The 14641-nt window shown below is 39.6% G+C and overlaps 2 protein-coding genes across 16 annotated transcripts in view; one reads left to right on the forward strand and one right to left on the reverse strand.

Annotated features, from left to right (window-relative positions):
• MBTD1 (mbt domain containing 1) overlaps window positions 1-10308 on the forward strand; it is a 40380-nt gene extending 30072 nt beyond the window's left edge. For 12 of the 15 annotated variants that reach the window (XM_075044431.1, XM_075044420.1, XM_075044424.1 and 9 more), the window contains one exon: window positions 6292-10308. In XM_075044431.1, the coding sequence (XP_074900532.1) occupies window positions 6292-6410 (119 nt within the window). In that variant the 3' untranslated portion in view covers window positions 6411-10308. The remainder of the gene's footprint in view (window positions 1-6291) is intronic. The other 3 variants (XR_012652686.1, XM_075044421.1, XM_075044422.1) reach the window with 3 other exon arrangements.
• Window positions 10309-10891: 583 nt separating this feature from the next.
• On the reverse strand, window positions 10892-13828 carry LOC142038731 (nucleoside diphosphate kinase). Its single transcript, XM_075044443.1, has 5 exons — window positions 13591-13828; window positions 13099-13231; window positions 12392-12493; window positions 11546-11658; window positions 10892-11139 (listed from the first exon to the last, which is right to left on the reverse strand). Exons 2-5 carry the CDS (start codon window positions 13225-13227, stop codon window positions 11022-11024), a joined length of 462 nt encoding a protein of 153 aa, XP_074900544.1. The 5' UTR covers window positions 13228-13231; window positions 13591-13828; the 3' UTR covers window positions 10892-11021.
• Window positions 13829-14641: the final 813 nt, after the last annotated feature.

A 14641-nucleotide genomic window follows, 5' to 3' on the forward strand; every position in this document is an offset into this window, starting at 1 on the left:
TCTAATGCAGTATTTTACCTCCTTACTGAGTCCATTGAGAAGTGAGTAGCATGTATTCGGTGTGGAGTAGAAGTGATTACATAGTGAACTCTGCCGTAATGGGATTATGGTAAAGGAAGAAAGTCGGATTCCTGTTGTTCAGCTGTGCCACTACAGAAACTAGTATAACCAGCAGAATTAACACTCAACGCTGATTGGGAACAACTTAAAAAGCATTGCATCCAGCCATGTTTTACTTCTCAACAACAAAGGAATACGAGAGAAGATTTTTAAGAGATCTTCAATTAGGAGAACTTCTTAATCCATAAAAAGTAGTAAATTTGGAGCTGAGAATACAGCTGTGCTTTTTTTATTCCTTTCTTTGAAATCTACAATGGGCAACATAATGTTAATTTTCCTTTATGTTAGTGTGACTTAGAAGTAGTTAATGTGCACACATTTAGTAATAAAGATAGAAAAATTACATGTCAGATTGTTACACCTTTTATGGAGAGGCTGATAATACAGATATTCCTAGGAATTATTTTAAGCATAATTTGTTATTGTCAACTGTTTGGAATGCCCAAACACTTTGTTTTGGTGTGATTACTGATACACAGAGCATGAAATAATTTTCTTTAAAATCTAACAATGTTTGTAGTCTATTATAAGTAAGAAGACTGTCCAAAAGGGAGTAGAAATTAACTAGCATCCTACCTGGCCCACCCTTGGATGAAGCTGGTATTTTTTCTTAGATTTATTATGTTGCTATGTAAGCAGCTTGTCATGTTGACAGTGACCCATTTAGTAGCATTTGGATTGTAAAGATGTGCTTATTTACCCTTTTTAGGTTTTTCCTTTTTAATTAGAATGTTTTATAACTATAAGACATTCTATGTGCATGCAAAATACCAGGTGGACTGTTTGAATTATGCCTTCTGCTTTGTCACTGTGTTCTCAGCCAGCAGTGTGCCCGTCATTGCTGCTTGCTTTTTATTCAAAGAAAGGAAGATAAAGTTGTGTGTAGTTAGTGTGTTTGCTAGATAGTTACTGTGTTACTTGTTAATTTCTAATTGCAAGCGTAAGTTTTGTGAGCACTTTTGTGAATACTTGAGAATCACTTCCAGTTTTATTTCCCATGGTGTTTGTTTCAAGTGGGTAGGATTTTGTACCATGTGCCTACTGGTCAGAAGGCTGTGCAGGTGAATACTTGAAGGGTAACTTATCAGTTTGCCTAGACTATTCATTAATAATGTAGTATGCAGAATCTGCTCATATTGTCTGCTTTCTAGTAGGTGTATATATTGGAATAAGGTTATTGAAATGATAATTTGACCTCAACATTTTAAAAGCTGGATTCTGTAGACAACTTTCTGCCTAATTATGGTGTTATCTCTCTAAAAGGCTCATCCTGATGTTGTCTTGTAAGAAGAATATTTAAGCATGGTGGTATCTTTAGCATATGCATAATCTAGTTACCTTGTCTCTTCAGGGCTAGGCTTTTGTTTGTCAGGTTGTCTTTATCTGACGGTGCTGAGAATGCTTAAGCATTAGCAACCATAGTTTTGATATAGCTGAAAGCAGTGGAGATGATGTATTACAGTGCTTGTGTCCCTGATATTGTAGAGAAGTTTCCTCAGGCACAGAATCAGAGCATCTTAGTGATAAAGGAGGAACAAGTTAATAATTTGCATGCAAAATGTTTTCATAACATTTTTTTCATTAATTCAATATTTAATAATATGAAGGCATTTTAGAAGATACTTTTTCTAAACACTGAAATGCACATTGTTGTTTGTAAGGCACTGTAAAAATGGAAAGCACCGTTCTAAAGTAATTAAGAGTATGTATTTTTAAACTAGGTTTTTGGAGGTGATAAACTTTGTCTGGACTGGATTATTTCCCCAGAACCATTCTTTCTGTCACTGTTAGACACACTCACTGAAACAACTGCAATTATGAACTGAGCCCATTATGTCTTGGGTGTCCAACCAGAGGATTGTATATTGACTGTGCAGTATAGCTGCAACAGAAGCAATTTACGGCATTTGTGTTTCATTGGTGGAGCATGAAATAAGTGGATCATGTTTGTAAGCAATGCACTTGAAGTCCTGTCAGCTAGTCTCTAGAATTCAGTAACTAAAGTGTGGTTGTTGAGAACAAAATTCCCAATAATAACTGAATGGTGCCATTGTAGAGGCCCTTGTTTTCCAGAATCGGTGAATGTGAAGCAGAGCCATTTCTCAGTGAACAGTCTGAGTTACCTAATGCACTTTAACCCAAGCGTTTATTTTAGTTTGACTTGATGTTTAGAGAGGAAGATACCAGTTGGGAAGAAACCTGTCAGTTTGTCCAGCCCACCCATGACAGGTGAGGCGCGGAGGAGCTTCTCTGGTGATGACGAGTTGACTCCTCCTCCATATCGAACCCTTCCAGCACAGACAGCCCCGGAGGCCTTCCAGCCTCCCAGCACTAGCCGAGAGTTCAGTCCCAGCCTCAAAACAGGTAACTAGCCACATCAGTCTTTGTTACTGCAGAGGGAAATGACGGACAGGGTGGGGAACTAAGCACGGTCTAGCATGTAATGTGCTGACTCATCAAATCTCTTTCTTTTTTTCTTTTTTCTTTTTTTCTTTAAATTTTGGTTGGGTTTTTTTTTTCTGTTAGAGAGCTTTTCATTCTCACTGATGCACCATGTCACTGAATGAATCATAGAAAAGGATTGCAGCTGTTTCAGAATTTCATAGGAGGCCATATTGTAGGCTACTGAGGCACAAAGGCACAGAGGAGCTCTGCAGAGCTTTAAAATACAAAAATGCACTCCATAAAACTGAACAGTAATGTGGATTTGGGAATATTTGATGTAAGCAGGAGGTTAGTGTGGATTATCTTTTGCAGAGAAAGTAACTGTACACAGTAAATAAGGAGTGATTTTTGTCTGTGTCAGAAAAAGGCAGTTATCTGGGAAGAGATCTTTAGAATGTAAGCATTATTTGAAATTTTGTGGGTTACTAATATAGAAAGTATATCTGAAAATAGCTTGTCCTTTTGAAATTTGATCTTTTCCCTATTTTTGCTGTAAAACCTGGGTTTGTTTGAAGTATTGACAGTATAATAGCTTGTCTGTATGTGTGAGCAGAGAAAAACTCTTAAAAATTCATTTAGCAGTAATGTTGAGCAAGTAGATTAAAATTTTGGGTTTCTTTAAGGATAGTTTATGTAATGTAATCAATCTTCAATTATAGAAGTCCACTGCAAGAATCTAGTAGTTCTTTCTCTTCCCTTTTTCTAATATGTATGGCAATATAATGTAGCAGGTAACCAAAGTATTTCTAACAGATATGTTGTAGCAATATGATCTGTCAGACACACTGGATTATGCTCTCCCTGCAGGACAGCTGCCAGGTTGATAGATTAAGCTTCAGATTTGCTTGATTTATACTCCCTTAAACTTGCTTTAGTCTGAGTAGGCTGCCTTATTGCTATTTTTAATTGACTGATGAATACATCCAGAACAGTTTCCTTTGTCCGTGTGTTATCCCTTCACAGAATGGGACACAGTAACCTACCTGCCGCCTTTAGACCCTGAGGACAAATCTTGACTCTCCTCTGTACACCTCTCAATGTTTCTCAAGAACTCCTTCCTTTTTACTTTAGCTTGCTACATGTGTGTACATGCCTGTTTTTTAACAGAGCCTCTGATGCAAAAGGGAAGCCTTCCTTAAGAAAGAGTGTTCTGGAGTGTTTGTTTCTGCACAGCTTTTCCTCTCTTACTGCAAATCTACACCTAAATTGTATATATGTGGTGCACAGACATGCACGGTCTGAGGTTTTCTGTGTCATTAGATCTGCTACAAAACACCTGTTTTCTTTGGTTTCTGATACCTGATGCTTTCTATGATCATTTGGGGGGAACTTTTCGAAGTTCTGAATTCTGGAGAGGCTGGACAAAATTATTTTTATTTGTGATGTAGCCTTGTCATTGTTCAAAAGTGTTTAAATTTAAATTCAAACCAGAAAAACCACACATTTTGTCTGGGGAAGAGGAGGGCATAACCCTGATATATAGTAAGTTAAGAACACATTTGAAATCAGCTGGAACTTATTAATTGCATGCATATTCCTCAGTATTGTACACTGTCTCACGTTTTAGTAGCTGTAGGATGTAGGCACATTGCAGGAGGTGCTTATATGGCTTTGAATGGGAGTAGTGTAAGATTAGTAATGAGGCAGGCATCTGCAGTAAAACTTCATGTCTATTGGAGATCTCAGAAAGGCTCATTAAACAGCTCTCTCCACTTGTGTACTGTCATCAGCACAGCAGAAGGTTTCAGTACTTCTCCATCTTGTAAGTATGAAGTGGTTTCACTCTCTAGCAAAGTCACGGTGCTTCTTTAGGGTACGTGAGTACTTTGCATCTTTGAGTCATATGAAATGATCTTTTAAGCACTGAAATGCAACCGTTGGACAGCTTCACTTTAAAAACAGCCTATAGCCAGCCTGTCAGACAAGGAGACTGTTCTGAGAGACTCACCCTACTTCTGCACGTATTCTGGACCTCGTTGCTGCGTTCTATATTTATATTTTGGGGGTTTGAATGACATTGCATCAGACAATCTTTCTTTGTCTCCAGGCAAATCACAGAGACTATTTAAAAAGGGAGTACCTTGTGCGTCTGCATCCCTTTTACTTCCATCATGATTGGTCAGATGACTTCCATTAGCTTTTTTTATTCTTCTTTCAAGTAACTTTTGTTGTATAGCTGTAGCTAAGCTTTTCATACGGAGGATTGTAGTTAAAAGCTGTATAATAGGGACAAATGAGGCAAAGTATCATTAAATATCTAAATGTAAGGGGTTTGGTTCAAATTAGCCAGAGGCAAGCCAAATTATGGAGACTGCTATTACTCCTGTACCTGCAGAAGCATTCTACAAATACTGGGGGGAGAGAAGAAAAAGAACATGCCTGGTGAATTTCAGATTGTATCCCTGACTTCTGTTTAGCCTTTGCTTAAGGTATTAGCAGCATATCCAAGTAACCAGTTATGTGTCTTATCATTTAGACAGCACTTTTGTCCTCCACAGATCAAGGTTCTTGATCAGAGTTCAGCATAACACAGGGAAAAGTATTTAGGAAAAATAAAAAAGCAGCAAGGGATTGTGGGCTATGTAGGTGGGAGGAGGCATCTATTAAAGAAAGAAATGGAGAGCTTGCATTACACTGCAACTTTTTTACTTTTTTTTTTAATACTTTAATTTTCAAATTTTATTTTTATTTAGCACAAGAGTTTGTTTCAACATGGAAGAGGACATAGAAAAATAATAAAAGAATAATCAAATGGCTTATAAGTTATTGCAGGGCTACTAGTAGCAACAGGTTATGGGTGGGGTTTTTTTCTTTCACTGCATATTTCTGCATTTCAAGATAACATTGGTAACGCATATAAACTTTGTATTCAGTAGCTGTAAACTTTAATACTCTTCTCATTCATTTGGTCATAGAGAACCATTTATTTTCGTATAATCAACCCTTTAATGTGGGTACTGCACCTTTAATGAAAGTCTTGACATGTTTTGTTTTCAGTGTTCTCATTGTGCTCATATTTTGATATTTATCACTATTCATTAATGAAACTAGAAGAGTAGTTGTGACATTATTGCTCTTCATAACATGTTTTTTATGTCTTAGATCTCATTTCTGTTATCTTTTTACAAAAGAAAGAAGAGAGAAGATTAAAACTACAAAAAAGATGTTTTGCTTGAATGAAACTTATCTTCTGGGATCTTAAAATTTTAATGACGCATTGAGAAATCTTTGTCAAATGTTTTTTTTCTTGTCTCACATAGACCAGTTACAGTAATTGGGCTAAGTAAGGCAAATTGTAGATCATAAATGGCCAACAGTTAATCTTATGTTTACTTCTGTAAAGATTAAATAGGAAGTAAACAGTAAAATAAGTATTGTTCTGAGCAGCAGTGATTATTCCTATTAACGTGTTCATTTAGTTACCTTCTTAAACCAGTGGTTTACAATACTGAATTCTTGAGAAAAGCCTGTAGAGAATATATTATTATAAGTAACTTATTCAAATATGTTAATATTAGAGCATAACTGAAGGTTCAATTTATGGTCAGAAAGCATCTGATTTCTGTGGGATACTGAGTGTTAAAAAAAGAATCACTAAAATGCAGAATATAAGAAAATGGAAAATCTGGCATCTGTTCCCAATTTAAATAATATTACATAAATTTAAGGAAAAGTTTTATTTACTTTGAATTTTATAGATCTTTAATGTTCACCTTTTGTTTCTAGTGACTTCATTGCAGCTGAAGGAGGAGTTGCTAGATGGAGAAGAGTATAGCTTCCTTCAAGGAGCATCTGATCAGGAAAGCAACGGATCTGCCAGTTACTACATCAAACAAGAACCATAAGGCAGCTCAGAAAAGTGAGGGGCAGAGTATTGGTGATAGGAAAAGACCCTTTCTCCAAGACTGACTGATTTTGTTCCCACTTTGATGGTACAGTTCAGGTGACTGTACCTGGGGCACTTTGCTAACTGTAGATGAGTTAGACTCAGTTCAGAATTTTTTGGAAGGGCGGGGAAACTATTTTAGTGAAAAAGATTTTTCAATTTATTAAAAACAAAAAAGGACACTTTTGTGTTGTATTTGAAGCTTTTGAAAGAATTTTGTAATATTTTCAAGTTCAGATTTATTGTGCATTGTTAACAAGAACTGAAATTCTAATTTTTTGGTAAGATTAAAGTTTAATTAGCATGATTGTGGGAAGCGGTTGGAGGAAGATATAGTTGCAAATACAAATGAACTGTCATAACAGATGAACCTTTTTGGTACAAGTTGGGAGACTTCTAGACTCTTGTGAACTGCACTGGTCACGCCTCTGGTGGTTTTTTTATTGTGAAAATAAGGCATTTAAGCCCTAATTTAGAGGCATAAATTGTATGTGGAAGATAATCCTGTAAAGCTCTACTCAGTGAGTAGCCCCAGTTGCAATGGAGCCATCACCTGAGGAAGATTTTAACTTCTCAAGATGTTTTTATTTAGTTTAAAATACTTTTTTTTATATATATATATATATATAAGATTTTTTTTTTTTTTAAAGAAAAGGTTCCTTAGGGTCTGATTCAGTGCCCATTAATATCAGTAGCCTTGTCTCCATTGACTGCAGTAGGCATTGGATTGGGACCATAAAGCTTTTGTCTGTTCATGACTGTCTGTAGTCTTGGAATGCTTCAGCAAATGTTTACAGAGCCCTATGCCAAACTGGAACTTCAGAAAATTCCCTCATTTGGAAGATTAGTTTTAGCTATGAATTTAGACTAAAGAAGAAACAGATGGACAGTAACTCTCGCCTCCCTTGGTAGTGGGAAGGAACTTCTGAGCATTTTTCTGATTTTTTTTTTTTTTTTTTTTTATTCAGAAAGACCTAGGTGTTTCTTTACTATCTTAAATATTTATTTATGAACATTCAAAACTGATGTTCCACGTGGTTTCAGGTGAGCTAAAAGGAGCCATACATTGTGGATTAAAAAAAATTAGTTCAGTTCTGCACAGCCTGCAATATTCTTTTCTTGCTGCAATAGTGTAATATGGAAGTTGAGACTTGAGAACAGTATATAAATCATATACTGTCTAGTATGTAATCCATAAACTGGATTTGCTTATTGCCTGGAATCCTTGTGTCTCACTTCAAGTATCCCATTAGCCCCACCTGCTTAACTGTCCAGATTTTTTAAAGGCAAAAGTCATGTAAAAGGGTGAAAATGTCTACCAGTAAAATACAAAGTATTTTAGCATGAGCTCTTAATAATTTGGATTTTATCTTTCCATATTTTTAAACTTTGTACGTTTTTGTAAATGATCTCATTCATGGAGTTGATTAGTGAAATGGTTAATCAGCCCTGCAGAGCTGTGACTGGAAAAATGTGCATCAAGAGCTTTAGCTTTTACCAGTAAGGTTCATTAACTAAACTCTCAGGAATTAACTGCATATGTTCTATAAGTGCTTCTGGGTCTTAGCAGGTCCCCTTCAGAGCAGTACAATGATCATCTGACTCTTGACCATAAATTAGGGCTTAAAATAAAAAATTCATCAAAATGATTGTCTGTGTTCCTACAGCCTAAGAAATGCTTTAAGGATATCAACCCACAGAGCCCCAGGAGACCATTTTTGTATATTGTTGTTTGAGCCTAAAAAAAAAAGTGCATAGAAAGTTGAAAACCAGCCATTTGATTATTTTCTAAAATATTGCTCTAACTTTGGGTACATAGTATTGGTAATATGCACAGGTTTACCTCATTCTATGCAAGAGGGGTTAATTATGTAAAGTTTTGTATTTACTACTGGAAGTAAAAAAATGTCCTGTATAGTGTAGGAATGTCTGGAATTCTTTCCTCCCTTACTGGTAAAATTTCTTAAATAATGACCCCTTTTTAACAACAGCTTCTTATATTGACAGAATCTGGTTATCAGATTATAAGTATCTAACTTCAGGTGGTAAAGACATTTTAGCTCTCTAGAATAGCCATAAAAAGGACTTTTTCAGGCTTGGTAGACTTCAAACACATTCTCTCAGATTCTGACCCACCCATGACATTTCTTTTGAACAGCCTGGATTGGAGAAGCAGGATTAGAGACCATTGTAATGACACTTCGAGCCTTGATATTTTTTTTTTTCCCCCTGTGTTCTCAATTTAACCTGCTGTAAAATCCAGCTCTGCAAGCATTGATTTGGTTTGGTAAGTACATCACTATTGATTTATTTTATTTTATTTTTTTAAATGCAACAACTTGCAGATTGTCCCAGTCAGCTGGAACAAGGTTGGCACAATCTTGCTTTCTTCTCTCATCAATAGGTCCTGACTTCAGTAGAAAAACTGTTGCATTAATTTGTGTTTCATGATGTGAAAGCTTGGGCTAGTAATGAGCAAGGTATATTGCCCAGTCACTAAACCTTGGCCTTCTGCGTATTGCCCAGGCTTATACCTGATTTCTGAGTTACAGTCTTCAAATGCCAAGAGGGGAAATTAGCACTTAAGTTGAACATACTTCCTGTGTTGGAAAAATGTAAGAATTGGATTTGAAGTCTGTCAGTCTTTATAATGTTCTTTTAAAAATAGGTATTTTATTCATTAAACACTAAAGTATGTGAGTACATTCTCAGATACACGTCACTTCAGTAGGAGTTGGGTGAAATTTCTCTTTGTGTTTCTGAATTCAAAATATACCTAAATTGTGTGTTTGTCAAGTACAGTGAAATATATCCTAAGCAAACCACATAAGGAGCTAACTGAAGTCACTTGCTTAGGAGAGGTTTAAGGAAAACATGCGCAAAATTCTACCAGTTATTTAGAGCGGTCTCTTCGAGTGGGCTACCTGTTGGCTGTGGTATCCATAGTACAGGCTTCACTGTATTTGTAAAGCATTCGTTAGTAACATGGCTCTAGGTAGTTTTATCTTCACTTTACTCTAAGCCATGTTATTTGGCTAAAAGAGCAGCAAAGTGTTGGACATCTGAAATCTTCAATGGGGTCAAACTAATTTCAGTATTTGGCATAGCAGGTTTTTATAACCATAAGGTAGCGCAAGTTACGTACCTTACTTTGCAGCTACCCTTCTTCTATTGCTCAAAATCTTTCTGCTGACCTTTGATTTTTATGTTATTTTAAATACGACTCTTTAACCTTTCCCTTGCTGCATCTGAGGAAAGCTAAAGCAGTTATCAATTCCTTGTTCTACGGATACTAACACGGGTTTCAGTGTTTGTTTGTTTTTTTTATTGTTGTTTTATGTGATGTGAATACCCTCTCCCGTCAATATTTGTACAATGGTGCTAATATATTTGGTAACAATCCTTTATTGGGAAGGGATTTTAAAAAACTGTGATTTCAACTGAATTTTTCTTCCTTTAATTTTCATATTTAAAACAAAAAGCCACAGCCATTTATACAAAAAAGGCGTCAGCTTTGGCCCCTGGGAAAATGTTGGGGCGGGAATCAAGATTAAACAAATAGGGTTTTTACATCATTTCTGTATGTATTTGATATATAGATCAATATCTGTACAAATTTAATCTTTTATTTTCTTGGTAATTTGTGTGGTCAATGAGAGAGAGCATTTAAAGCTTTCTCATGCAATGTACATAACTAAGTGAAAAAAATGCTTTTGGAGAAATTAATGTTACTTTCATTTTTACGAGACTGCAGATTTTCAGCATGGATGTGAAAAGCATTAAAATTATAACTTTGTGTACAAGATGAAAATAATTCACTAAATTTGCCTTTTTTACACAAAATAAAAATGATAAAAAGTCTTTTTTCTGAGTAGTGGTTGTTTTGTTTAAAAGGCACCCACTGGCGCACACACAAATGCATTCCAGTTTGTTTCTCTTAAGAGAACGCAGATTAAAAAAAACACCCACAATTTGTAAAACCATTAATGTTTTAAGTAATTGGGTATGTTAGTCTGAGCAGAAATAAAGCATGAGCTTCTAAGCACAAGGCAAGGTATTTTAATATGAGAAGAATGTAGCACTAGATAAGCACTTAATAGAGAGCAAGCTTTGCACAGTTGGTATTAATAGTTGTGGAGGGAGGGAAGTTTTGTCACGGAGTGGGCCGTTTTTCTCCTTTTTCAGTTCTGTTATATCGGAAGGAACTCGAGCATCCCTTCAGCTCTCCCTCTGCAAGTTGGCTTTCCAACTGTAACGTATTTCAGTAGCCTTCAAAGCAACTTTACAATGAACAACTCACTAAATTTTTATTCAGATATGCTTGTATGTTTGTGTTAACTATTCCTTCTACGAGAAGAAAATATTGAATGACTGACTAAAATGACTTATGTGACTATTTGAACACAGTAGTCTGTTTTATAGTGAATATACCACAGCAAATTAGTTCGTATCCATTTATTTGACAGTGCTGAAAATGACTTAAGATAACCGTGGTGATAATTGCTCCCAGATCAATAGCTGGAATGAGATGACATGGTTAAGAAGGCACAATTCATTGTGGAAACTCATTTCACTCATAGATCCAATCATGTGCACAAGATTTGAAGTCAATGAGCTCTGCAGGTTTGAACCACAGGTTGATCTCCTTCTGCGCGCTTTCTACGGAGTCACTGCCATGAATGATGTTTCTGTGGAAGGAGAGAAATGCATTGTTTGTATAAAAATACATTTTTCAGCAACCTAGTAGTTTTCCACATGCAAAAACTTGGATGAAGCATCTACATCTGCAAGACTACTATTTCAGGTATGGTATTCAAATACCCCTACTACAAGAGCTAATAAAGTCTAGCAGGGTGACTTGGGCTACTTTACTACACCAGCCACTGCCACTGACTGATCTTACATGAAGCTCTGATGAGGAGCTGTATTTCAAAAAAAGTCAGTTTTGTGCCAAGCCATTTTCTTAAGTAGCAGTTACGGATTGTGACCTGCAAATAAAATATCATCAGACTAGGGTATCTACCAACAATTTCTAGAACAAAAGTCTACCAACTTTGAGCTTTAATCTTGATTGACAATAAACTGAGCACATACCTTCCTACTTGAATGCAGAAGTCACCACGGATGGTACCAGGCTTAGAGTCTGCAGGGTTTGTTTCCCCCAGCATTACTCTCCCAGTTTTAACTACGTTAAGTCCTTCCCATACCTTAAGGAAAGAAGACAGACAACTCCTATTAATCCATGCTTATATGAAATACTAAAGATTAATTTTTGCTAATAACATACTTTGCAAAGAAACAAAGGCTCCACCACTAAAAAAATTAATCTAGCCTAGATTCTCTCTTAGGCCTCTAAAGAAGTCTAAGGGAAAAAAAACATCAGAACTGAAAGTGATTATAAAAAGGACTATCAACATTGTCACTCCAGTTAAGGAGACACTTTACCAAGCCTCAGAGTTAACTGATGTACAAGGCCAACTTCAAAACCTTTCTGTTGTGAATGGGCAAGGACAGCCAGATGAGTTGCAGGCGCTCCTAGTTAGGTACATAGTCAGAAGAGGAGATGCTACTATGGCAATTATATTGTTTGGGGGGGCAGTGCAAAAAAGAATGACACAGCAGATGGGTTTCTGTGGGAAAGCCCTGACCGTCTTTTGCCCAAAACAAGAGATTTTTTGGTGCGGAAGATGGGCTTGTGGGAATTTTGCTTAAGCCATGCTAAGCATTGGCGTATGCATTTTATATATGCACACCTTCCACCTTCTTAATAAATAGTAAGTTTCTACTTGATTTTCATTTTGGTTTTCTTTTGCCACTATCAGAACAGGGTAGTTTGAAAAAGTGTTTACGTAACAGTATATCTGAATATTTTAAAATAATTTACAGAGTGAGACAAATATATTTGGGAAAGTAGTCTTTAAGTAGAATTAAGCCACTTACCATGGCCACAACAGGTCCAGAGTTCATGTATTTAACCAAACCAGGGTAGAATGGTCGGTCCTTGAGGTCAATGTAATGTTGTTTGAGAAGGTCTTCAGAGGCCTTTAAAAGGACAGATGTAACATTAAATACCAGTTTCAAAATATACCACAAAAGGTGTCGCGGCTTTACGACTACAGCAGTAGTGACTGGACTCACCAGTCATTAATGTTATCAACAGTTACCGCAATGCTATTAGGGGGGTTCCAATTAAAGTTCCTGATTTAAAATCAAAGGAGCACACGACGCACTGTCTGTCTTTGTAGTAGTGTCAGTGTTGCGAGTTGTCAGAACTATTTCTTTGCATTACAGTAATCCTCAGCAATAAGCTGAGTGCAAGGTGTCTGGATGGTGTTACCCGATACAACCTTTCGGTCAAGGTCATTTCGGCTCTCTCAATTAGGCTGCATTAAGCTGTCCGAGCAAATTTTGTTCCCTCAGGAAAGGGGAGAGATCTAGCGTTTGCGCTCGATAGGAAGCTCGGCCTGATGTGATCCGGGACTTCCAGCTGTTAGGCGGGTTCGGCATCAGATTCCCATTCCGATGCAGGAAAAAGCCGCGTAGGAAGGTGCGCACCATTTCAGGACCCGTTCTGGCAGGTGAGGGAAAGCATTTAGGACGAGGGAGCCGGCGCAGGGGGGAGCGATTCCCCGGCTGCCGAGACTTACGTGCACGAACTTCATGGCCACCAGCCGGAAGCCTTTCTGCTCGAACCGCTTGATGATCTCTCCCACCAGCCCGCGCTGGACCCCATCGGGCTTGATGGCGATGAAGGTGCGCTCGCAGTTGGCAGCCATCGCGCTGAGGGGCAAGAGAGGGAGGCGCACGGCTGAGGCCCGCCGCCGCCTCAAGGTCGGAGGGAACCGCCGCCCCGCCCGGGCCCACGTGGCGCCGGCCTCGGGTTGTGCCTCCCCCGGGCCCGGCGGCCTCCCCGCTCCCCTCCCCTCCCCTCCCCTCCCCTTCCCTCCCCTTCCCTCCTCTCTTCTCCCCTCCGCCGCCCTTATGCTCGCCCAGGCGAGGCCCGCAGGCCGCCGCGCTCGGGGCTGAGGCAACCCGTCCGCCATGAGGCGGCCGCCGCTGGCGCGGCCCGCACCGCCTCGGCCTCCCCTCACGGAGCGGCCCGGGGCGCCGCGGCCGGGGGAAGGCGGCCCTCGCCTCACCTCGCCTGAGCTCCCGCAACCGCCGCCGCCGCCCGCACCGCAGCCGCCGAAGAAAGAGGAGGAGGAGGAGGCGGGCGGTGGCCGGATCGCCCGCCCTGCGGAGAGGAGGAGCCGCCCGCCTTGCGGCGCTTAGGGGCGGGCCTGGCGGGGCTGGGGGTTTCGCTTCGGCTCCAGCCCGCCCTGCCGGGGGTGCGGGACCGGGCGGCCGCCCGCCCGCCGCGGTCCCTCAGCGGCCGGCGAGGCCCGGCCCGGCTGCCTTCGAGCCCCCGCCGCGGCTGGCAGGCGGCCCGGGGGCAGCTGCCCGCCGGGCTGTGCCCAAGGGCCGGCGGCACCTGTCGCCGTCGCCTCCTGGGAGGGTTCGTAACTTTCAGCTGCAGCGACGGGGCCGTCAGCCTTTTCCCCGGCGAAAAGATCGGGGAGGTTTAACTACACTAAACCAGTTTTTATTAAGAGGTGCTTGCTTTGCTATTTCCAGAGAGATTCCCGCCCTCTGCTCGCTGGCATTGCTACTGCCAACCTCGCTTAACCGAAGCAGCACACCTTACTGCTGCCTGAAATTCTGTTTCGCACAGAAAAGCACCTTAGGATCTGTAAAAGCCAGCGAGGTCATCGGTGAGTTGGTTGGTATAAGGGAAGATGAAGCCACAAAGTGTCAAAGCGCAGGTGTAAAACTCCACAGTCCCAGGACACATGTCATAACGAGAATTAGGAAGAGTGTCGTTACTTCTTATTACATTTACTACTTGGCCCTTCACTAATGTACAAAACACCTTTCCTCCCCCAGAGCTAGTTATAATCATATGCCATCACTGCAGCTGTAATATTAATGAAATACCCTTTGCAGTACTTATGCAGTCTCTTACTAACGAGCCACTTGCCATTAGTGAAACTGGACATGCTCAGTCGGACCTCTCAGATGTGCAGGAGTATTGTGTTTCTCTGAGAGATGGCTGACCTCCACCTTCTCTCAGTCTCAATGCGTTAGAAATACTATCCAGGAGCTTTCTGACAACCCCCACATCTCTAGATAACCCAGATTTCTCTATTTTCT

This window comes from Buteo buteo, chromosome 13, assembly GCF_964188355.1.
Source record: "Buteo buteo chromosome 13, bButBut1.hap1.1, whole genome shotgun sequence".
Classification (NCBI taxonomy): Eukaryota; Metazoa; Chordata; class Aves; order Accipitriformes; family Accipitridae; genus Buteo; species Buteo buteo.